This window comes from Xenopus tropicalis, chromosome 4 (genome assembly GCF_000004195.4).
Source record: "Xenopus tropicalis strain Nigerian chromosome 4, UCB_Xtro_10.0, whole genome shotgun sequence".
Lineage (NCBI taxonomy): Eukaryota > Metazoa > Chordata > Amphibia > Anura > Pipidae > Xenopus > Xenopus tropicalis.
In genome coordinates this window covers 13,315,022-13,339,493 of record NC_030680.2, presented here as the reverse complement: position 1 = coordinate 13,339,493, position 24,472 = coordinate 13,315,022, and the positions used below count along the sequence as shown (strand labels likewise).

The window sequence follows — 24,472 nt, the reverse complement described above, 5'->3', positions numbered from 1 at the left end:
CCCCCCACTGCTACTATAGGCACCATCTCTCCCTACTATACCTGCTATCCCACAGCCGCAGTCCCTTCCCAGAGGCTATTATCCCCCCACTGCTACTATAGGCACCATCTCTCCCTACTATACCTGCTATCCCACAGCCCCAATCCCTTCCCAGAGGCTATTATCCCCCCACTGCTACTATAGGCACCATCTCTCCCTACTATACCTGCTATCCCACAGCCCCAGTCCCTTCCCAGAGGCTATTATCCCCCCACTGCTACTATAGGCACCATCTCTCCCTACTATACCTGCTATCCCACAGCCCCAGTCCCTTCCCAGAGGCTATTATCCCACTGCTGCTATAGGCACCATCTCTCCCTACTATACCTGCTATCCCACAGCCCCAGTCCCTTCCCAGAGGCTATTATCCCCCCACTGCTACTATAGGCACCATCTCTCCCTACTATACCTGCTATCCCACAGCCCCAGTCCCTTCCCAGAGGCTATTATCCCCCCACTGCTACTATAGGCACCATCTCTCCCTACTATACCTGCTATCCCACAGCCCCAGTCCATTCCCAGGGGCTATTATCCCACTATAAGGATGACCATTTCTATTGTCGCTGGAGAAAGCAACTTGTTTTGAAGGTTTTAGCTCATTGTGATTTTTAGAGCAAGTAGTGAAACCTGGAGCACCACTCCTGTTTAAATGTGTCAAGGCTTATTCACTTATTGAGAAGAACTTTCTCTAAGTGACTTGTCATTTTCAAAATAGGTGTAAAATTTACTTTGGTGAGTAACCTGTAACAACCTATAAGAATATTTGCTTGTGTTAGTGCAGAAGAGCTAACTGCTGATCGGTTGCTATGGGTTAATAAGATTTACATTAGTGTTGGTAATTCTGACTTGCAGTGAGTTATGGATTGGTTTCTACAGAATACTGGCACTACCTATCAGCTATTATGGGATGTGATCTGACACCAGTATTCTGAGCAAATTTGCTGAAGAACCGATGGCTTGTTAATGAATATGGGGCTAATTTGCACTGCTCTGTAATACAAAGCAGACTATCAGCAATTTGCTTTGATCACGGAAGGCAAAATAATAAAATGCAAATCCATGATTAGATTCTGCAAACAGGATAATTGTGGGCTAGTGCGTATAACATAACATGGTGGAAACGGCTGTAACTGTGATGGTGCATATAGTTGTTCCAGGGTAGATTGCCATAAAAATATATCATGCAAAGGGTTAACCCAACATACAGGAAATAAACATCTCTTATTCATCGCTCCTCTGCAACACTGAGTTAATGATATTCTGATATTTGACGTAACCCAGAAGTGAACACTAAAGTGCAAATAAGCAGCCCCCCGAATGGCCGCAGCCACAGGGCAGGCATTGTGCCTGCAGATTTGCCCCCCCAGCTCCCAAAGAGTCCATGTACAGGAAACGCACGAAACAAACCAGCTTCCTGTTCATTCTTTTGAGAGTTGAGGGACCTTTAACCTGTGTCCTTTTTGGCTGTTCTGGGCCGGGGTCCAGAATGATTTTAGGAAGGAGGCTGGGAACATCCCGGCTAGAAGGCACATTGTATTGCTCCGAGCCCAGGGAACTTTTGACAAAGTCAAGGAACTACAGGGCTTGCATAAATATGCCACAGGCATTCCTGGCAGCCATAAGGTTAAAGAGCACACACATCCATTATGGCCTGTAACCGGCACAAATGCACAATGGTGAAGTCTTTTGAAAAGCACTCGGCTTGGGCTTTAGTGCCCACACTGGCCATTTATCCATCTACTGATGGCTGATACGTGGTGTGCCCTACCTAATCTAACCCCCCTCCTTCTCTTCCTGCATGCAGGATTTGGCCTATAAACACCTCCCTTCCAGCTGTTGTACTTTAAATACAGATCTAGCCCCCCTTCAAGCGAGAGCTTGCCAACGAGACGGTTAGTTCATATACGCAATTAGAGAGAGAGAAGGTAGAATGCCATGATATGAAAAAGGTGCTTGCAGGGGTCTGGTTTACTTACGTTTGCCCTTTCACTTTTCCAGGTTCTGCTATTTGCCATTTTACTGTACGGCTCCCTGCAGTGACCACAAAGGTTCTCACTGCTTAGCTTCCTGGACTGGTACAGACATTTCTATTGTTTATCACCTAAAGCTGCCATGAGCTCTGTATAATCAGACCCTACGCTGACTGTCAGTTGCTCAGCATTAAGAATGTATCTATGACTGACCAGCGCTCTACTTCATGTCGCCAAGCGCAATATCTGCAGCTAGAATTGGCCCGTGTATGGGGACCTTTAGTCTAAAGGTGTGCATACATAGACTCATATTGGTTATCTACATCGCCACTCTTGGCTGACCCACAAAGTATGGGCACAAACGAATTGCCCATAAATAAGATGATGAGGCCATATTCAGTCTAGGCAGCAATTATTAAAGACCATTGACCTTATGCCACCATGGGTGCAGGTCAACAGTTTGACACAGGTGACCAATGTGACCCGATCAATGGACTGGGTGGTGAATAATTGGAACATTTGGCCACATGATATTCCATTTCTACCTGTCATTGTTTAGCCATGGCATGGAGTTGTATGGACAGTACTATAGTTTGACAACATACAAACCTACAATGCAAAACTGTTGTTAATTCATCCCTTTTACATTTAAGCTGTTGTATTTTCTCATAATTCCCAACAGATACACAAGAGGCATATCTACAGGGGGTGAGGTTCCAAGACCTTTGGGACCCAGGCTTTTGGGATCTGGGGTGGCCTATAGGGGACAATAACAGTAGGGACTAAAGCAGCTATGGACCTCTAGTTGTTGCTTTGATCTGACTCTATGGCCTTGCCTTGAAAGCTGATCAACCCAGCTTGATGCGCAGTTCCTTGGTCGTCAAGAGGGGCTACCAACCTGCTAAAGAGATAGTAATATCAGTACATACGTGCTTAAGTATGATTACATAAAAGGCTGATTACATAAAGAGGAATGTTTGGAGTTGGCATAGTCTCTCCCCATGCTGGCCTAACCATGCTCTTAGTTTTAAGTGCAAGTGAGGTAATTAGTGACTCAGTTATTCCTTGCCTACACCCCAAGGCATGGAGTTGTTCAACGTCATTGTGATGTTCCAAGGGCTGTAGCCCGTACCTGCACACTAACTGTCTCTATGCAGTCCATGAAGGAAACTTGCCTTTAAAGATTAGAGAGAACATTGCCCTGCTGGGACATTTCCAAATACTGGTTTAACACCCGCCCTTTACCACCTTGCTTGTGGTGACAGTGCCCCCCCTTGTGTGCTATGCCCTTTGCTCACCGGGCACCCTCAGCCTCCCGTCATATTCGCCCTCTAACTTGCGTAACTGCCAGTGGGGGATTCAGGGCTGATTAGCAGATGAAAAGATGCTAATTAAAACAGAAAACAAAGGCAGCCCCTCGCGCCACTTCTACACCTACATCAAAGGGCACCGTGCCACTGTTGACACTTAGGGGGGAGGAGGGAGGTATTTAACCCTTATTTTGTAGTATATTAACCCCCATTGCACGTTTCCTCCATAGAACAATTATGCTTGGGCTGGGATTTCTCTTTTTTTTTTTCCCCCCCCCCCAGTGCTGAATAACTTGCAGAATATTGGTCTATTTTTGGTGCTGATTTCCTGCTCGCTTCAGGAAGTGTATTATTTAGGGGATGCTGCTACCGAACCAAAAATTGTCATTTTAACACCATGGTTTCTGCACCAACAGCCTACTGAAGTGCCGTAAGCTGTCTCTCTCTTGTTGAGCCCACAATGGATACTTTTTTTAAAAGACATTTCCGCAGGAAACGTCCATCTGCCCCCGCGGAGCCTTGCCTTGCCCCAACACCGCGGCGGTGCAGTGTGGTTGTCACCACGGGGAAAGCCCGCCGTCGGTCCAGTGCGGGCCAGCCATCGTCTTCCTTGGCCATGCAACGTCGAACCTCTATCAATCCGGTGCAACCAGTTCCTATTAGTTTGGGGGCACCATCACGCATCGCCAAAAGAAATGGGCGCCGGAGATCAAGTACAACCACGCCAAGGCTAAGTCCCCGTTTTGCAGTGCAGAAAAAGCGTGGCGGGAGATTGCACACCATTGACCAGCAACTCATTGGTCCATCTATGCTTCTGGCTAGCCTAATCCCTATAAAGAAAGATTCAGGGAAAAAAAGGGAAAGTTCTGAGGACGAAGAGTTAATAGACACATCCGATGAAGGAGTCGATCAGGAAAATCTCATCCCCAGGGATGTAGGGGCGACCAGTTCCGGGAATGGTTTAAACCTAGAACCTTGCTCCATTGATCATCAAAACTTGTAGGTACTAAGAAAAGAACGGATTGATGGGGCGCATAACGCGTTAGGTTTAAGGTACTTACTGGGCAGGTTGCAGTCAGTAATTTGTATCATAGCCTTTGTTATGAATTAATGGCAAATAATCTGCTTTTTGTTAAATACTCAAGGATACACCATAAACTTGAAATGGTACTCCTAAAGGACAACTTAAGCCTAAAAAATGAATCAAGATCCAAATGTTGTGATTTATATCCTCGGGGTCTGACTGGGCTGGCGGGGCACCAGGAAAAAACCTGGTGGGCCCGGGCCCTTCTGGGCATCACAACGCTGTGTGCAGGGGAGGGGGGTTAGCGTTACAGTAGGACCTTGTGACTATAGGAGGGGTGCCCAGGTGGCAACCCCAATGGAACCCCTGGCACCCCATTCGACACTGTATATCCTGATGTTACTGTACCGGCCTAGAAGTGCAGCAGCCCTATAACTGTAATGATCCAGGTTTTTAAAGTTCTCCCCATCTTGGATCTTGTTAGGCCTGTCCTTTTGTGTGTCAGTGGCACTGCACATGCTCAGTGGGCTCTGGGCTGCTGGGGAGAAGCTGAGCTTAGGGGTTGTGGGAAATCAACAAGGAAAGTGAGGTTCATCTGCCATAGAAGCTGATGCCCCAGGGCTGATTATTAAATTCTGCTGCAGGATGCACTGGTTACTGTACTGTCTTGTAATGTGACACGGAATTAATTACTAAACTATAATTAACTTTTAATTATATTAAATATAAACTAACTATAGTGTATATATACTGTATATTGTGCCCGTTATAGTGTGTGTGTGTGTGTGTGTGTGTATATATATATATATATATATATATATACTGTATATTGTGCCCGTTCTAGTGTATATATACTGTATATAGTGAGTTATAGTGTATATATACTGTATATTGTGCCCGTTCTAGTGTATATATACTGTATATTGTGCCCGTTCTAGTGTATATATACTGTATATAGTGAGTTATAGTGTATATATACTGTATATTGTGCCCGTTCTAGTGTATATATACTGTATATTGTGCCCGTTCTAGTGTGTATATATACTGTATATTGTGCCCGTTCTAGTGTGTATATATACTGTATATTGTGCCCGTTCTAGTGTGTATATATACTGTATATTGTGCCCGTTCTAGTGTATATATACTGTATATTGTGCCCGTTCTAGTGTATATATACTGTATATAGTGAGTTATAGTGTATATATACTGTATATAGTGAGTTATAGTGTATATATACTGTATATTGTGCCCGTTCTAGTGTATATATACTGTATATAGTGAGTTATAGTGTATATATACTGTATATAGTGAGTTATAGTGTATATATACTGTATATTGTGCCCGTTCTAGTGTATATATACTGTATATTGTGCCCGTTCTAGTGTGTATATATACTGTATATTGTGCCCGTTCTAGTGTGTATATATACTGTATATTGTGCCCGTTCTAGTGTGTATATATACTGTATATTGTGCCCGTTCTAGTGTGTATATATACTGTATATTGTGCCCGTTCTAGTGTGTATATATACTGTATATTGTGCCCGTTCTAGTGTGTATATATACTGTATATTGTGCCCGTTCTAGTGTGTATATATACTGTATATTGTGCCCGTTCTAGTGTGTATATATACTGTATATTGTGCCCGTTCTAGTGTGTATATATACTGTATATAGTGCCCGTTCTAGTGTGTATATCTACTGTATATAGTGCCCGTTCTAGTGTGTATATCTACTGTATATAGTGCCCGTTCTAGTGTGTATATCTACTGTATATAGTGACAGTTATAGTGTATATCTACTGTATATAGTGACAGTTATAGTGTATATCTACTGTATATAGTGACAGTTATAGTGTATATCTACTGTATATAGTGACAGTGATAGTGTGTATATATACTGTATATAGTGACAGTGATAGTGTGTGTATATACTGTATATAGTGACAGTGATAGTGTGTGTATATACTGTATATAGACACAGGTAAGTGCCATCACCCCAGACCCTGTGGGGGCATTTCAGGGGCACAGATCTTTCCCGCTAAATGACTGTAGTCACTTTGGGACGTTCCAGAAACCCCAAACATAATGCGCAGTGTTTCTACCCTACTTCCTTGTTAATCTTTAGTTCTCCTTCACGAACAAAGAGCTGTTTGTTTTTCATTGTCTCTTCCTTCTTGAATCTTCAGCGTGAAAATAATAATAATTGCTGCTGAATAAGGAGCCTTTAGTACCGGGGAGTGAGCATAACAATATAGTTTCCTCTTTTTACCACTCTGTGTCTGTCGAGACCAAATAAAACCATTCTCCGTTGACACTGTTTAGTGCAACAAAGTTGCAACCATTGCCAGGCTATGGGTCCTATTGGGTTTATTTAATGGTTAAATGATTCCCTTTTCTCTGTAATAATAAAACAGTACCTGTACTTGATCCCAACTAAGATATAATTACCCCTTATTGGGGGCAGAACAGCCGTATTGGGTTTATTTAATGGTTAAATGATTCCCTTTTCTCTGTAATAATAAAACAGTACCTGTACTTGATCCCAACTAAGATATAATTACCCCTTATTGGGGGCAGAACAGCCGTATTGGGTTTATTTAATGGTTAAATGATTCCCTTTTCTCTGTAATAATAAAACAGTACCTGTACTTGATCCCAACTACGATATAATTACCCCTTATTGGGGGCAGAACAGCCCTATTGGGTTTATTTAATGGTTAAATGATTCCCTTTTCTCTGTAATAATAAAACAGTACCTGTACTTGATCCCAACTAAGATATAATTACCCCTTATTGGGGCAGAACAGCCCTATTGGGTTTATTTAATGGTTAAATGATTCCCTTTTCTCTGTAATAATAAAACAGTACTTGTACTTGATCCCAACTAAGATATAATTACCCCTTATTGGGGGCAGAACAGCCCTATTGGGTTTATTTAATGGTTAAATGATTCCCTTTTCTCTGTAATAATAAAACAGTACCTGTACTTGATCCCAACTAAGATATAATTACCCCTTATTGGGGGCAGAACAGCCCTATTGGGTTTATTTAATGGTTAAATGATTCCCTTTTCTCTGTAATAATAAAACAGTACCTGTACTTGATCCCAACTAAGATATAATTACCCCTTATTGGGGGCAGAACAGCCCTATTGGGTTTATTTAATGGTTAAATGATTCCCTTTTCTCTGTAATAATAAAACAGTACCTGTACTTGATCACAACTAAGATATAATTACCCCTTATTGGAAGCAATACAATCCTATCATGGAAAGATCCCTTATCCAGAAAACCCCAGGTCCCGAGTGTTCTGGATAACAGGTCCCCACACCTGTACAGACAGCCCCAGGTGTATGTGCTATTACTATATACCAACAAAGGAAACAAAACCCAGTTGTAACCATAATATGAGATCCATAGCTCAGTGATACCAGGAACCTCCCCGGGCTGAATGCCAGTACTGTAGCTGTTCTTGGCCTTTGGGATGATGTAGTAAAGTGAATATTTCCATTCTCCGGCCTTGCCCCCCTGTATGTGGCACGCACAAAGCCAAGGCTGCTGAGTTTATTTTGGCCGGGGCTGCCTTTCTCTCCTGGCATCTTTTCTTGGGCACCTGTGTAATATCCAGTATGGGGGATGGAATCCCTGAACGCTCCCCCCCAGCCCAGGGCTGATTACTCGTCTCACGTATCTCTACATAATACCTTTACCGAGGCTCACATTTCTCTCCTTGCTTCTGGGTACATTTCAGAGAAAGGAATCTTTTTACAACAGTCTATTCCCTTCCTATTGATTTCCCTATCCTACGTGCTGATGTTACAGGCAGATCCTGTTGTCTCTTTTTTTTTTCTTTTATTTTTGGCTGAATTGTTCTAAAAAGAAAAAAATGGATAAAAATATAAAGGTAATTGATGTGTTCCAGCAGCCTAAAGGTCCCTATACACTATAAGATCCGCTCGCTTGGCGAGATTGCCAAACGAACGGATCTTCACCCAATATCCCCACCTACGGGTGAGCGATATCGGGGAGCTTGTAGGCTAATTCGATCTTTTGGCCCTGGGGCCAAATGAGCAAATTATATTGGTGGCAATGGGGCAGTCAGTTCGGGGACCGCATCAACGAGCCAATGTGGTCCCCGATCCGACTGAATCTTTTAAACTGCCCGATCGATATCTGGGCAATTTCAGGCCAGATATCGGTCGGGTATGGCCATCGTTTCTGCCCCTACACGGGCCGATTAGCTGCCTAATTGGTCCAAGGGACCGATACCGGCAGCTACAATTGGCCCGTGTATGGGGACTTTAACTCATAAACCTAAAGGTTATCCTTGGGTCCACAGTTAGGGTTGCCGTCAATAATACTGGCCTTTGGGTTGGGGACAGGTCATAATGTCATTTTGTGGCTATAATGTAAGGAGTGGGGAAATGGGTGATTATAAAATGTATAATTAATGTGTACGGGTAAGTTGCTTAAAAAAAAAAAAAAATATATATATATATATATATTTTTTTTTTTTTTTCCATTGAGCAAAAGTCGGTTGGAGTTTACTTCCCCTTTATTGCTCTGCATGTTTCAACATTCAGCCTATGCCTTTGTGTCTTTGCAGAAAAGCCATTGCCAAGTCCGGCGCCCAGCACCTGGTGGCTACCCCCAGCGTCCTGCCCAGTGAGCCTGATACCCAAGTGCGCAACACTGTGGACTGGACTGTAAGTACTGATTGTGCAGTTGGTGTCTCTTGGCAATGTATCTTCCTTGGCACCGTATTCACTGTACATTGTCAATCATTACTGTGTATAATGTTTATTAGAGTGGGTAGCAAAAGGCTCTGTTCTGACCCTTGTCCTCATTAGCTTTGGAAGTCTTTGTGCTGTATATACAAATGCCTTACAGGTTAATAGGCTTCCTCCTTGCACCCTACTTATTGTCAATATCATTATTACCATCACCATTATTCTTTCCCTTAGCTTGTGTTCCTATCTGGCTACCACCCAGCAGGATTCAAACTATCCTCTCTTTTGAGCCCCACCACCCCCAGTCAGGGCCTAGTCCACTAAATTAATATATATAGAAAGATATGATTCATTATCCGGAAACCCAATATCCAGAAAGCTCCAAATTATGGCAAGACTTTTTGCTACCCTTTTCTCTGTAATAATAAAACAGTACCTGTACTTGATCCCAACTAAGATATAATTACCCCTTACTGGGGGCAGAACAGCCCTATTGGGTTTATTTAATGGTTAAATGATTCCCTTTTCTCTGTAATAATAAAACAGTACCTTGTACTTGATCCCAACTAAGATATAATTACCCCTTATTGGGGACAGAACAGTCCTATTGGGTTTATTTAATAGTTAAATGATTCCCTTTTCTCTGTAATAATAAAACAGTACCTTGTACTTGATCCCAACTAAGATATAATTACCCCTTATTGGGGACAGAACAGTCCTATTGGGTTTATTTAATGGTTAAATGATTCCCTTTTCTCTGTAATAATAAAACAGTACCTGTACTTGATCCCAACTAAGATATAATTACCCCTTACTGGGGGCAGAACAGCCCTATTGGGTTTATTTAATGGTTAAATGATTCCCTTTTTCTCTGTAATAATAAAACATTACCTGTACTTGATCCCAACTAAGATATAATTACCCCTTATTGGGGGCAGAACAGCCCTATTGGGTTTATTTAATGGTTAAATGATTCCCTTTTCTCTGTAATAATAAAACAGTACCTGTACTTGATCCCAACTAAGATATAATTACCCCTTATTGGGGGCAGAACAGCCCTATTGGGTTTATTAAATGGTTAAATGATTCCCTTTTCTCTGTAATAATAAAACAGTACCTGTACTTGATCCCAACTAAGATATAATTACCCCTTATTGGGGCAGAACAGCCCTATTGGGTTTATTTAATGGTTAAATGATTCCCTTTTCTCTGTAATAATAAAACAGTACCTGTACTTGATCCCAACTAAGATATAATTACCCCTTATTGGGGGCAGAACAGCCCTATTGGGTTTATTTAATGGTTAAATGATTCCCTTTTTCTCTGTAATAATAAAACATTACCTGTACTTGATCCCAACTAAGATATAATTACCCCTTATTGGGGCAGAACAGCCCTATTGGGTTTATTTAATGGTTAAATAATTCCCTTTTCTCTGTAATAATAAAACAGTACCTGTACTTGATCCCAACTAAGATATAATTACCCCTTATTGGGGCAGAACAGCCCTATTGGGTTTATTTAATGGTTAAATGATTCCCTTTTCTCTGTAATAATAAAACAGTACCTGTACTTGATCCCAACTAAGATATAATTACCCCTTATTGGGGGCAGAACAGCCCTATTGGGTTTATTAAATGGTTAAATGATTCCCTTTTCTCTGTAATAATAAAACAGTACCTGTACTTGATCCCAATTAAGATATAATTAATTCTTATTGGAAGTCCTATTGGATTTATTTAATGTTTAGATTTTTTTTTAATTTTTTTTAGCAGACTTAAGGTATGGAGATCCAAATTACAGAAGACCCCTTCTACAAAAAAAACCCAGTTCTTGAGAGTTCTGGATAACCGGTCCTCTGGTTCTGACTCTGTAGCAGAAGTCTGCCTTCTAAGTCTGCTCAGCTGGCTTCTGCTACATTGTTTCTGGAGTCCCAGCTAGAGGTGTAGAATAGAAAAACAGCTACAGATACTGCTTCGAAGAGCAATTACATTGACATATAACATAATAACATTAGATCAACTGACAATTTGTAATGAATGTGGGTTTTTGGGCAGAGATCCCCTTAAATAAGAGTGGAAACTGCCACACTAGTTGCTCTTATGTTTCATATAAAACGTATACTGATTTTTAATCCAGTAGTAATGTCCTTTTTAATTAAACTCCCTTCTCACAATCCTTTTAGGACGCCGCAGTGTACGGGGATCACCTTTGGTTTGAAACAAATGTATCTGGAGATTTTTGCTACTTGGGAGAACAAAACTGCACTTCCAAGGTAAGTGAATCCCTATTTTTAGTATCCTGATCCCAAGACAATCCATACACCTACTGTAGGGATTCACAGACAAGCGAACACATCTAAGTACATGTTGCAAGCAAGTTCATTTTTGGCTCCCTCTTGTGGGCACATGAGAGAATGACATGACTGTTTTGATGCGTAAGAACCCTAGTCAATTACATGATAGCTCTATCTTGGGTTTTGATTGGGGAGGTTTGTTCATAGGCAAACAATTGCTGAAGCGATGGCCTGCTATTTATAGCCAGCTGTGTGCATTGCATGAATGGCTTCTGCCGTTTCACAATGCCAATATGCTGCTTTGTGCCTGAAGGCATACATGCTACTGCAGGTCACTGGATACACAAAATGTAAAGCAGCCATGGAACATTGTTCTGGAAAGTTGTTTTGAGATGAAATGTATCTCTAAGTGGCTTTCTAAAGAATCTAAACAATAAACAGTATTGTGCCTTAGCTCTGCTATGTAGCAGTGCCTTTAGTACTGCCATAGGCATAACATTGCAACCTTCTCTTTAAAACAGTATGCTGTTCTCCATTGTATATGGAAAGCTTTCCAGAGCCTCATTGGAAGCGGCTGACTGTAGGAATTTTAATACAACATGCCCCACTTATTGTGCTGTTTAAAGGGCAGGGCTGATAGGGGTGCGCAGGCTACATGTACTTGTTTTACATACATCTAATGCAGGGAATACCTAGTCACATAGTCCGCATAATTCAAAAACTATTTATATATATATATATATATATATATATATATATATATATCAGCATTTTTTACATATTTGTTACACACACACACACACACACATATATATATATATATATATATATATATATATATATATATATAATATAAGCGGCACGCAAAGGTTACAAAAATGCAAAATAGTGTATTAAGTTCATAAAAGTAATATATCCAGCAATGTTTCGGGCAAGCAAAGTGCCCTTTATCAAGCTCAAACAAGATATACATATATATCTATCTGATATAGATATATATCTATATAGATATATATCTATCTGTCTATATATATATAATATTATATCTTTTTTTACATGGAGCCCTGGCATATTAATGGTCTAGTTTGTGGCTTATTGCCTTGTGACTGTAGCTTACATCCTGTACACGGTAACACAATGAATGGGAGGAGGGCCAGCAGCAGGCACTTAATGGGTTTAAACTGCTATTCATTGTCTCTCTTTCTGTAATTGCATTAATCCTCTCTCTCATGTACTAAAACCCTCTCTTGCTTTTAATAGCAAAAGTCAGCTTCGCGAAGAAAGTGCGCAGCTTGTAAGATTGTGGTGCATACGCCGTGCATCGAGCAGCTGGAAAAGGTGGGAAAAGAAGCCGGTGCAGGGGAACTAATTACCTAACAAGGCTTTCAAATGTCTGGTTATTCTCTACTGCTCCATCATCTTTATGCTCCCATTAGTTTTTTTTTGTTTTCTATTAAAGGACCAATACGCATAAAGCTGCCCCAAGGAAATATAAGAGCCGACATTCTTACATTCATAGTGTAAATAGACCAAATGCCTTCCAAAATGCTACTACATAATACTAACCTTTCCCCTTCAGCCAATAGGAACCAAGATAGTGAAGTAGGCAGACACTCCGGAACTCCAAAAAAGTAGATATAAAGCTCAGGTATAAAGTAAAATCAGAGTAGTTTTATTGGCATATACACATAAATGCTATAAAGCCTTACACGTTTCGTACTGTTTCGCCCCTAGGAAATATAAGAGCCAACATTCTTATATTCATAGTGTAAAGAGACCAAATGCTTTCCAAAATGCTACTTCATAATACTAACTTTACCCTACAACCAACCTAAGGCCAGACTAATCATTTATAGGACACAGAAAGCCTAATTCTCAGGGGTTATATGTTAGGGAAACCCCCAGTAAATTAAAACACTAAGGGGCAGATTTATCAAAATGTAAATTAGAGCTCACCACAAAAAAAAATCAGCCACTTTCTGTTCATTCCTATGGGATTTTTTTGAAGTGTATTCATATGGTAAACTCTAACTTTAACCCATTGATAAGTAAGCTTTCAAAAGTCCCTTAGGAATGAATAGAAGGTGAGCTCTGATCTCGTATTTTGATAAACCTAGCCCTAAGTTTTTTTTGTTTTTTTTTATCTCTAAAGCTGGCCATACACGGGTAGATCCGCCCGCTTGGCGATGTCGCCAAGCGAGCGGATCTTCACCCGATATCCCCACCTATGGGTGGCGATATCGGGGAGGCATGTAGGCGAATTCGATCATTTGGCCCTGGGGCCAAACCATCGAATTCTGCACGCGGCAATGGGGCAGTCGGTTCGGGGACCACATCAACGAGCCGATGCGGTCCCCGATCCGACTGGATTTTTAGGCCAGATCGGTCGGCCAGGCCCCTCGGTTCTGCCAAGGGACCCATATCGGCAGCTATAATCGGCCCGTGTATGGGGACCTTTAGCCAGTGCATATATTTTACTATACTTTGCATGAGAAGTTGTGTCTAGGTGTGGGGGGATCTCTGGGAAATAAAGCCAAAATGAGGTAGGAACATCCCCCTGCCAGTAGTCTTTTTATCAGACTGCTGTACCAGCCCTGGAATTTAATTCACAAGGGGGTTGCCTATTATATTGGCACCTCCCAGTGTGTCTGCTTAGTCGCCTAAAATGCTTTAATTATAATGATTGAACGTTAAGATCCACTCACTTGGCGAGGTCGCCAAGTGAGCGGATCGTCTCCTGATATCCCTACTTACGGGTGGATGATAACGGGTGAATTTCGGACGTTTGGCCCTGGGGCCAAATTATCAAATTAGAACGCCGGTAATAGGTGCTGTCGGTTCGGGGACCGAATATGGTAGTCCCCGATCCGACTACATTTTTTTAACCTGCCCGATTTCAGGCCAGATGTCGGGCAGGCCTGTCGTTTGTGCCCCTACATGGGCCAATAAGCTGCTGAATCGGTCTAAGGGACCAATATCGGCAGCTACAATCAGCCCGTGTATGGCCAACTTTAGGGTAGAATAACACCTGCACACCTATACAGGTCTGGATCCAAAATAGGCCCTGGCATTTAAAGTACACAGAGGCTCAAACAGCCCCCCCAGCCCAATAAATAGTGAGTGTCTGTGGCACCTTACAGCCCCCCTGGCATTCCCAGTACCCAGAGGCACAAACAGCCCCCCCCAGCCCAATAAATAGTGACTGTCTGTGGCACCTTACAGCCCCCCTGGCATTCCCAGTACCCAGAGGCACAAACAGCCCCCCCAGCCTAATAAATAGTGACTGTCTGTGGCACCTTACAGCCCCCCTGGCATTCCCAGTACCCAGAGGCACAAACAGCCCCCCCAGCCCAATAAATAGTGACTGTCTGTGGCATCTTACAGCCCCCCTGGCATTCCCAGTACCCAGAGGCACAAACAGCCCCCCCAGCCCAATAAATAGTGACTGTCTGTGGCACCTTACAGCCCCCCTGGCATTCCCAGTACCCAGAGGCACAAACAGCCCCCCCAGCCTAATAAATAGTGACTGTCTGTGGCATCTTACAGCCCCCCTGGCATTCCCAGTACCCAGAGGCACAAACAGCCCCCCCAGCCTAATAAATAGTGATTGTCTGTGGCATCTTACAGTCCCCCTGGCATTCCCAGTACCCAGAGGCACAAACAGCCCCCCCAGCCCAATAAATAGTGACTGTCTGTGGCATCTTACAGCAGCCCCTCTGGCATTCCCAGTACCCACAGATTGCCAGTCTGGGCCTGCACCTATATAAAGCCATATTTCTGCACATCTGTTTGTTGCTGAGAATGGAAAAGGCATATTTACATGTATAATGCCAGCGTACCAGTTTTGTTCTGTCATGTACAGATTAATGTATTCATGCAGCAACGTTTCAGATACTTTCAAAGCCATATCCAGGTGGGAGGCAGTGATTGCTTGATTAACTCTCAAAGGCTGAAACATAGATTTCCTTTTAATTGGGCAATAGAGAATGCCTCACTCGCAGGAAGCAAAATGGCCGGCCTGTGCCCGAAAATAGAAATGGTGCCGCTGCTGCGTGACTTGCAAGAGTGCACACGAGTTCCCCTATGTGGCGGTGCCCTGTTATTTGTATTAATCCAATTTATTGATTCATGATTCTGAAACATTATATTATTTTTCAATCTGCAGATAAACTTCCGGTGTAAACCCTCATTTAGAGAATCTGGGTCTCGCAATATTCGGGAGGTGAGTGTCTTTCTATCTGTCCCCAAATTCAGTTCAGCAATGGTGGCTGTTTTGCAACTAGAACAACCTGCTTAACCAGAGAATGCTTGGAGATACTGTGGATCTAGCAGGATCTTAAAGGAACAGTAACATTAAAAAAATGAAAGTCTTTTTAGTAATCAAAATATAATGTACTGCTGCCCTACGCTGTTAAAACTGGTACGTTTGCTTATACATTATATAAACAAGCTACTGTGGAGCCATGGGGAAGCAATTCAAGCACAGGATACATAGTAGATAACCGATAAGCTCTGTAAAATCCCACTGTATAATACAGAGCTTACCTGTTATCTTCTGTGTAACCTGTGCCTTTTATTTCTTTTTCAACTTTGAATGGCTGCCCCCGTGGCTAGGCAGCAGCTTATTACTGTGAACTTTAGTAGTGTTTCTAAAGCATGCTGGGCAACAGTATAACAGTAATAAGCTGCTGCCTAGTCACAGGGGCAGCCATTCAAAGTTGAAAAAGAAAAAAAAGGTACAGGTTACACAGAAGATAACAGGTAAGCTCTGTATTATACAATGGGATTTTACAGAGCTTATCTGTTATCTACTATGTATCCTGTGCTTGAATGGTTTAAGCCACTTTCATTTTTTGATTTTGCTATTCCTTGAAAGGTGGCCATACATGGCCAATTCTAGCTGCCGATATCAGTCCCTTAGACCAATTCGGCAGCTTATCGGCCCGTGTAGGGGCAGCGAAGACAGGCTTGTCCAACTGATATTTGGCCTGAAATCGGCCAGTTATTGATCGGGCAGGTTAAAAAATGTAGTCTCAACGAGACGCATCGGCTCATTGATGCGGTCCCTGAACCGACTGCGCCCATTACCGTCGTTATAATTCGATCGTTTGGCCCCAGGGCCAAACGACTGAATTAGCCGAAATTCGCCCAATATCGCCCGCTCGTAGGTAGGGATATCAAGAGAAGATCCGTTCACCTTTAGACCTTCCTCAAACCCATTAGTTTTTTCTGTATCAGTTTTAGCATAGGTCCAAGAGTGTATTTGCTTTGTGCTTTTAATGGCACAGCGTGCCAAAAGGTAGATACAATTAGAAAATGTGCATAAATAATGTATTCCTCTGTGTATATAATGTGCAGATAGCTGGTTGGTAATCTAATTCAGCTGACGGGGGGGGGGGGGGGTAGCAGTATAATCATAGAGAGATTTGCATGTGGTTTCCATGTGACTTCCTAGAAACAAATAGGGGTGCGATTGTTAGACCAGCTGTTTAGCACAGGCCGTAGCTGGCATCACTTCTTCCCAGCATCTCATTATTAGCTACGTTACGTTCCCTTTTTCTGCTTCCATGACAGCCTGTAATTGTTCGGCATCATTGGGTTCACCGACGGCGACAAGCGGGAAAATGTCGACAGTGCGGGAAGGTGAGAGATGAGCTTCTTTGCAGTGTGTAACCCATGAGCTTTTATATACCCCGCTTTGGGATTGTACGGGGGGGGGCGGGACTATATAATAACTAGAACATACACAGGAACCTAGTGGGCCGCAGCCAAGGACCAGTACCTAGCAACCCATTCTTGCTTCCATTATAGGCCTATATACAGTAATACCTATAACCTTTTGCACTTTTGCGAGTGGGCCCTGAATATAAGGTCCGTCGGTGGGCCCTGAATATAAAGTCCGTCGGTGGGCCCTGAATATAAGGTCCTTCAGTGGGCCCTGAATATAAGGTCCTTCGGTGGGCCCTGAATATAAGGTCCGTCGGTGGGCCCTGAATATAAGGTCCGTCGGTGGGCCCTGAATATAAGGTCCGTCGGTGGGCCCTGAATATAAAGTCCGTCGGTGGGCCCTGAATATAAGGTCCGTCGGTGGGCCCTGAATATAAGGTCCATCGGTGGGCCCTGAATATAAGGTCCGTCGGTGGGCCCTGAATATAAGGTCCATCGGTGGGCCCTGAATATAAGGTCCGTCGGTGGGCCCTGAATATAAGGTCCGTCGGTGGGCCCTGAATATAAAGTCCGTCGGTGGGCCCAGAATATAAGGTCCGTCGGTGGGCCCAGAATATAAGGTCCGTCGGTGGGCCCTAGAGGGCTTAGTCTCACATTGGCTGTAACAGTTGGCCTATTTTCTTGTTTTAGGGGTTCCAGCAAAAATTTGCCTTTCACAGCAAAGAGATTGTTGCAATCAGCTGCTCGTGGTGCAAACAGGCTGTGAGTTGGACCTCGGAATTCTTTATTTCTTTCTCTCATTCTTTCTTTTTCTCTCCTTCGTTCTCTTTCTTTCTCTCCTTTGATCTCTATCTATCTTTCCTTCATTCTCTTTCTCTCATTCTTTCTTTTTCTCTCTTTCTCTCATTCTTTCTTTTTCTCTCCTTTGATCTCTATCTATCTATCTTTCTTTCCTTTGTTCTCTTTATTTCTTTCTCTCATTCTTTTTCTCTCTTTCTCGGATTCTTTCTTTTTCTCTCTTTCTCTCATTCTCTTTTTCTCTCCTTCATTCTCATTCTTTCTTTTTTTCTCTATCATCTATCTATCTATCTATCTATCTATCTATCATCTTTCCTTCATTCTCTTTCTTTCTTTTTCTCTCATTCTCTGATTCTTTCTTTCTTTTTCTCTCCTTCGTTCACTTTCTTTTTTTCTCTCCTTCGTTTTTTTTTTTTTTTTATTTTAGAGTTTGTCCTATGCAAATGTAAATAGTCTAAAACCCTACTTTTGTTTTCCCTTCTTCCCCTCTTGCTTTTAGTATCACAGCAAAGTATCATGCTTCATGTTTCACCATATAGAAGAACCCTGCTCTTTAGGGGTTCACGCTGCTGTCATTGTGCCCCCCACGTGGATAATTCGTGTGCGTCGGCCACAGGTAGGCTGAGTGCTTTTCTCAGTAGCCCAGCTCTGAATATTTGTTTCCATTGCTGTTTACATGGCTCTTATTTCTTTGCAGAGTTCCCTCAAGTCCAGTAAGAAGAAAAAGAGGCCGTCGTTTAAGAGGAAACTCAGCAAGAAAGCATCTGAGGTGATTTGGAAGGCCCCGTATTATACATCATTAATTATGGTGTAGTGGAATTAGTGATGGGGCAGTAATGGTAGGATGTTCTGTAAAAAGGAAGCTTACTGTGGATTGTTACTTTCCCTTAGGAACCCAGGCAGCGGCCGTTTATAATCAGACCGGCACCGTGTCCCCTGATGAAGCCTGTGCTTGTCTTTGTAAATCCCAAGAGTGGTGGAAATCAAGTGAGTGGCCGCTCTCTGCACTCCCATCTGCTTTTTTCATCCTCTTCCCCCTTGAGGAAGTAGTAGGCTATAATTCACACTTCCCTTTACCCTTCACTTGTCTGTCCTGTTCCTCTCTGTTTTACCCATTCAAAACACAAAAGCGTGCATTTTTTTTCTCCTTCCCATTCCCTACTCCACATCTCTTCTCTCTTTGCCCTTCTTTCTATGTTTTTCTTCTCTCCCTTTCTGTGGGTTTGTGCATTATTTGTGCATATTTACTCTCCCTTACAGTTCCACATATAGACCCCATCCTGCTCTGCTACCTTTATGTATCTTGGGTTAAACCTTCCACCCTGCAGATTTAGAAATGGCAAAAAAAAAAAGACACACAAACATGGCAATGTATTTTTAAAAAAGGAAATGTGTTCAAAAAATATCTATTGTAGTGTGACTGTGCCTTTTATTTTGATCTGGCACACAGGGAGTCAAGATCCTTCAGTCCTTCATGTGGTATCTTAACCCTCGTCAAGTGTTTGATTTGAGCCAAGGTGGTCCTAAGGAAGCGTAAGTATAAAAGTGCATGCCTTGACAAAGCCAAGTGACATAATATAGAAGGTATTAGGGCTCATGGAACATGCAGAGAATAGACTTTCACAGTCACTACACCCATTACTGCCACAGTGGCTTCCCATCTATTTGAAAGGGAAAATGTGCTTGTGATTCTGCCAGGCAGGGATTGCTTAGGATCGAGGAATGGTGTAAAAAATAAGAAGTGGAGGAGTTTTTATAGAAGGTGCATTTTTGCTGCCAGTGTGAACATTTTTAACCTAACCTCAGTGTTTGCAGAGATGCTCTGAGAACTTAAATGGGGTCTAAACCCAAAAAATTATTGATGTAACTTATGCCATTTACTTAGATATTAACAGTTTTGCCTTAATAGATCTGTATGAATATCAGTCAGCAGCACGAGAGTTTAAAGGGGAAAACCACCCAAACACAATTTAAGCTGTTTGGAAAGTAAATATAATTTTGCTTTGGAAGCCATAGTTCCCCTTTAATGACAATGCAGTGTATAAACATTGTCTTCTGGTATCTACTGTCGCATTTTGTACTTGATGGAGGCACTGGCAGTTACTCTAGAATTCTGAAAAAAATGGAGAAGAAACATGGCTGATTTCCTGTGTTCTCATCCTGCTCTTTTCTTTTGTTCTCTTGGCAGGTTAGAAATGTATCGGAAGGTCCCTTCTCTGCGCATCTTGGCCTGTGGTGGAGACGGCACTGTGAGTGCCGAATATTTTTGTTTCTGCTTGTACTGTCCTTTATTGCTTTACAAATCCCCCTTACCTATCTATGTTCCACTGTGCTCTAATTGCTCTTTCGGCTCTTATTTTCTCTGTTACTTCTTCAGATTTTTTATATTGACTCATGTTTCTACATTTGTCATGGTCCTTTCTTCCCATAGGTTGGATGGATCCTTTCCGCCTTGGACCAACTGCGCCTTTTTCCTCCTCCACCTGTTGCCATCCTACCTCTAGGGACAGGAAATGACCTTGCCAGAACACTCAACTGGGGTGGGGTAAGTAACTTCCTTCCCAAATACTTTTATCTAGTAACTTCTACGCTTCCAAGAAACATCTAAATTCTACGGCTGCACATTTTTATGGCTTACACAGTGGTATTCCATGGAATGTTCCGAGCTCCCAAAAATGAATTTCCCTACATGACCCACCACACAAGTCTACCTTTACTTATAAATAACCCTATATTTTGTCATTAACCTGATTTAATCTCAAATTTGTTCCTTTATTTTCAGGGCTACACAGATGAGCCGCTCTCTAAGATCTTAAGCCATGTGGAGGAAGGGATCGTTGTCCAGCTGGACCGGTGGAACCTGGTAGTGGAGAGGAACCCTGAAGCTTGGGAAGATGATAAGGGGGATGGCGCCACGGATAAGGTGAGTGTTTTAAGGCAGTGATTTGGGAACTTAATATACTTTCCTGGAGATCAGTGGCTGTTTGTGACATTCTAAGTCTGTCTGTAATGCATCAGCTTCAGGGGGCTTATGTGGTATTTTGGTTAAAAAGTGGCACTGGTCGAACATTTGGATCATGTATGGTATCTTAAGGATGCTACAAAACATCCTTCTATCCTGTTGGATCATAGTTGACCTGTCCAAAATGAAATTTTATCTGTAGGTGCATCAGCAACAGCTGCTCCCTGCTGCAAAACACATTGCTATAACAGTTGGAATTGTTATTTTAGGAATTGCCTAAATGTCTTATCTTCAACTGAGTTGAACATGATTTTTTCACTTAAACGGTGCTCTTTGCCTTACAGCTGCCATTGGACGTATTTAATAACTACTTCAGCCTGGGGTTTGATGCCCACGTCACACTGGAATTTCATGAGTCCCGAGGTACATAGCGCTCTTCCTGTGTTATTGTGTACAAGCAAATGCAAGGCTCACTGTTACCATTGTGCGTTTTTTTTCTTTTTAGTTCAGCTTCTGATAGGTGCCAGCTATGGGTGCAATCTCTGGGTGCCAGCTTGAAATGTTCATTACTGGAAGCTGCCACATATTGTTTCCCACTTAGAGAACAGTAGCTAGGCAAGTGTGGGAACCTTTGCCTTTTCCCATTGGCACCAAATATATTTTCAGAGAATGCTGACTCATACAGATATGGGACAAATCAGCACCTTTTTTTTTTTTCCTTTTCACAAAAAAACCTGTGATATGAAGCAGTTATTGAGCTGTGGGCCCTGTGCAATGTTGTGATGTATGTAGTGAGGGGGCTACAGGGTTGCTTATCTGGTCAGCTGATAATCTATGCTGTATGTTTGATCCTTTCCCACCCTCAGAGGCAAATCCTGAGAAATTTAACAGCCGCTTCCGTAACAAGATGTTCTATGCGGGGGTGAGTGTTGATTCAGCTGACTGTATCCTTACTGTTGCTTAATCATAGCTGTAGCACTGAAAGCATTCCCATACCCTTACCTCTGCATTTCAACTCGCTTGTTATACATGTAATGTATTGTGGTTGGATGAGCCAGTCTAATATTGATTCACTGATTGGACACTTTGATTGTTTAATCTAGCATTAGGCCATGGACCCGTGATAGATCTCTGCTGTCAGGGCTGACTAACTACTCCGAAATGGCTTTCCACTGGCAACAATAGGAGTCACCGGTGGAAAGGCCTTCGCATCTCTTCAGTTTTCCAAAGTTACACAAAGTTGCCTGCAGGGGGAGACTTTGTGCAACTTCGGAATACAGAAGCAATTGCAAAGGGCTCTCCGCTGGCGACTTCTATTGTTGCCGGTGTAAAGCCATTTCAGAGCGCTTAGTCACCCGCAATAGCAGAGATCTATCGGGGGCGACTGAACCGCTCCGTGGGTCCTTAACCTTACATTGGCAGACATGGAGTCACAGCTCCTCTTTGCTTCCTGCTGTTCTGAGTTGGGTCTGGAATAATAGAAATGTGGCCATACCATGCATGCACTGCCATACTGTATACCTACCTTTGCCCAGTGTGTCAGTGGGTCGGATACATTTGGTGTTTGTACATGTCTGGCCTTCTTAACTGCAGATATGAATAGGTGTTGTTCCCTGCCCTCTCTTTGAGCATCTACTCCAAAGTATATTGGGGGTCTGTTATAAACACAGTGCAAATTTGCACCTGGGCAGTAACCCATGGCAACTAATCTGCTTTTATTGTTATACCTGCAGCTGGCTGGCAAATCGTAATCACTGATTGGTTGCTATGGGTTGCTGCCCATGTACAAATCTGCCCAGTGTTTATAAATGAGCCCCATTATGATTATACACTCAATGCTCTCTAATACACATGCCTCACTAAAATGTATATGTATATGCCCTGTTGTTTTGCTACTGTCATTGGCCTATTCTTGGTTGCTTCTTCCCTCCCATTGGCATCGGACGTACTGTGCTTTTCCTTTCTGTAACACACACATCACACTCATTATTCTTATTTTCTTTCTCTTTGTACAGACAGCGGTTTCAGACTTCTTCACTGGCAGCTCCAGGGACCTGGCTAAACACATCCGGGTAGTGGTGAGTATCAGGACAACATTTATGTCTTCTTTTTATTTAATTCAGTTGCTTCAGTAGCTACTTGTCACGGCTACTAAAATAGACAATGCTGATCATTTACTGATAATTGTCTCTGTGTGTGTTTTATCAGAGAACGATCTCAGTCTATGGCAGGGTATTTTCTGGTGTTTAATAGCCATGAAAAAGTAGCTGCTACCAGTAGCTCAGTGTGTCTTCACACTTCGCCAGTTACATGTTCATTTGTGAGTTCTCTGACTACCCTTCTGCCAACAGAACTGTGTCATTCTGTGGAGCAGCAGCATCCACTTTAGGACAAAGAAGTTTGGATCCTCATTTAACACCTTATGGCTCTGATAGTATTTCCAGACACTGGAGTAGTATCAAACGATAACATAGTCACTAGACATCATTGATATTTATAAATCTGGCTATATGTGGGCAGACATCCGTATCAGTCCAACATACTGGTAAATCTATTCGGTGAATTATAGTTTCCACATGATCATTGTAAATGGTTGTCACTTTAATGAACTACATGGATCCGATACTACTGGCTAGTGCTGAAAGATCAGACTGTTAGCTGCTTTGGCCTATTAATGTGTGTAGCTAAATTGCAAAGTCAAATGGGTCCTGCTTAAGGCAGCTAGGGGGCTCTCACTGGGATGCCAGCTGCTTAAGTCTAGGTGTAAAGGAAAGCTTAAGATATCAATCTATGCATGAATTCTATTTGTTGCTCCATGCTAAGTATTCCAGTTAATTTGAACAAAATACATTCCTTTGTTGCCTAATAACTGACCACATTTTCTTTCCCTCCCCTCACAGTGTGATGGTGTGGACCTGACTGCTAAAATCCAGGACCTCAAACTACAGTGTTTAGTCTTTCTTAACATCCCTCGGTAAGTGCCAGAAGGGTTAAACCTAAAAGACAGATTAGTTTTAGTGTCCAAATCATAGACCATTTTATGGGAGATGGGTTGGCTTATACCTTAAAAGGGGTGGTTCACCTATAAGTTAAGTTTTAGTACGTTATAGAATGGCCAGTTCTAGGCTACTTTTCAAGTTGGTCTTCATTTTTTTTTTTATCATTTTTAAATTATTTGCTTACCTTTTCCAGCTTTCAAAAGGGGGTCATTGACCACAGCAGTCAAAAAAAAAAACTATTGATTTTTGAGCCTGCAATTTTATTAGTTAGTTTTTATTACTTATCTTTTTTATTTAGGCCTCTCCTGTTCATATTCCAGTTTCTCATTCAAACCACTGACTGGTTGATAGGGTCATTTAGACCCTCGCAGCCATGTAGCTGCTAAGATTTTCAACTGGAGAGTTGCTGAATAAAAAGCTAAATAATTCAAAACCGTAAATAATAGAAAATGAAGACCAACTGCAGATTGTTTCAGAATAGCACTCTCTACAAAAGGCATCCCTAATGTTTTTTTTTTTACTTGTGAGCAGGCTTGGACTGGCATTTAAAATAGGCCCTGGCTTTGAAGTATACAGAGTCCTAAACAGCACGATAAATAGGGACTGTCTATGGCATCTTACAGGCATTTGTCAGAATCCACAGATTGCCAGTCCGGACCTGCCTGTGAGCCTAATAA

General features: G+C 42.3%; 1 protein-coding gene across 5 annotated transcripts in view; it reads left to right on the top strand.

Annotated features, from left to right (window-relative positions):
* dgkz (diacylglycerol kinase, zeta) overlaps positions 1–24,472 on the top strand; it is a 100,583-nt gene that overhangs the window by 57,244 nt on the left and 18,867 nt on the right. For 3 of the 5 annotated variants that reach the window (XM_004913382.3, XM_004913383.4, XM_002934096.5), the window contains exons 2-18: positions 8,950–9,049; positions 11,259–11,348; positions 12,630–12,707; positions 15,535–15,591; positions 16,944–17,012; positions 17,727–17,798; positions 18,334–18,450; positions 18,532–18,603; positions 18,726–18,821; positions 19,285–19,367; positions 20,023–20,083; positions 20,266–20,379; positions 20,617–20,757; positions 21,141–21,219; positions 21,663–21,718; positions 22,812–22,874; positions 23,697–23,770. In XM_004913382.3, the coding sequence (XP_004913439.2) occupies positions 8,950–9,049; positions 11,259–11,348; positions 12,630–12,707; positions 15,535–15,591; positions 16,944–17,012; positions 17,727–17,798; positions 18,334–18,450; positions 18,532–18,603; positions 18,726–18,821; positions 19,285–19,367; positions 20,023–20,083; positions 20,266–20,379; positions 20,617–20,757; positions 21,141–21,219; positions 21,663–21,718; positions 22,812–22,874; positions 23,697–23,770 (1,422 nt within the window). Of the gene's footprint in view, positions 1–3,735; positions 4,319–8,949; positions 9,050–11,258; positions 11,349–12,629; positions 12,708–15,534; positions 15,592–16,943; positions 17,013–17,726; positions 17,799–18,333; positions 18,451–18,531; positions 18,604–18,725; positions 18,822–19,284; positions 19,368–20,022; positions 20,084–20,265; positions 20,380–20,616; positions 20,758–21,140; positions 21,220–21,662; positions 21,719–22,811; positions 22,875–23,696; positions 23,771–24,472 lie in introns of all 5 variants that reach the window. The other 2 variants (XM_004913381.4, XM_004913380.4) reach the window with 1 other exon arrangement.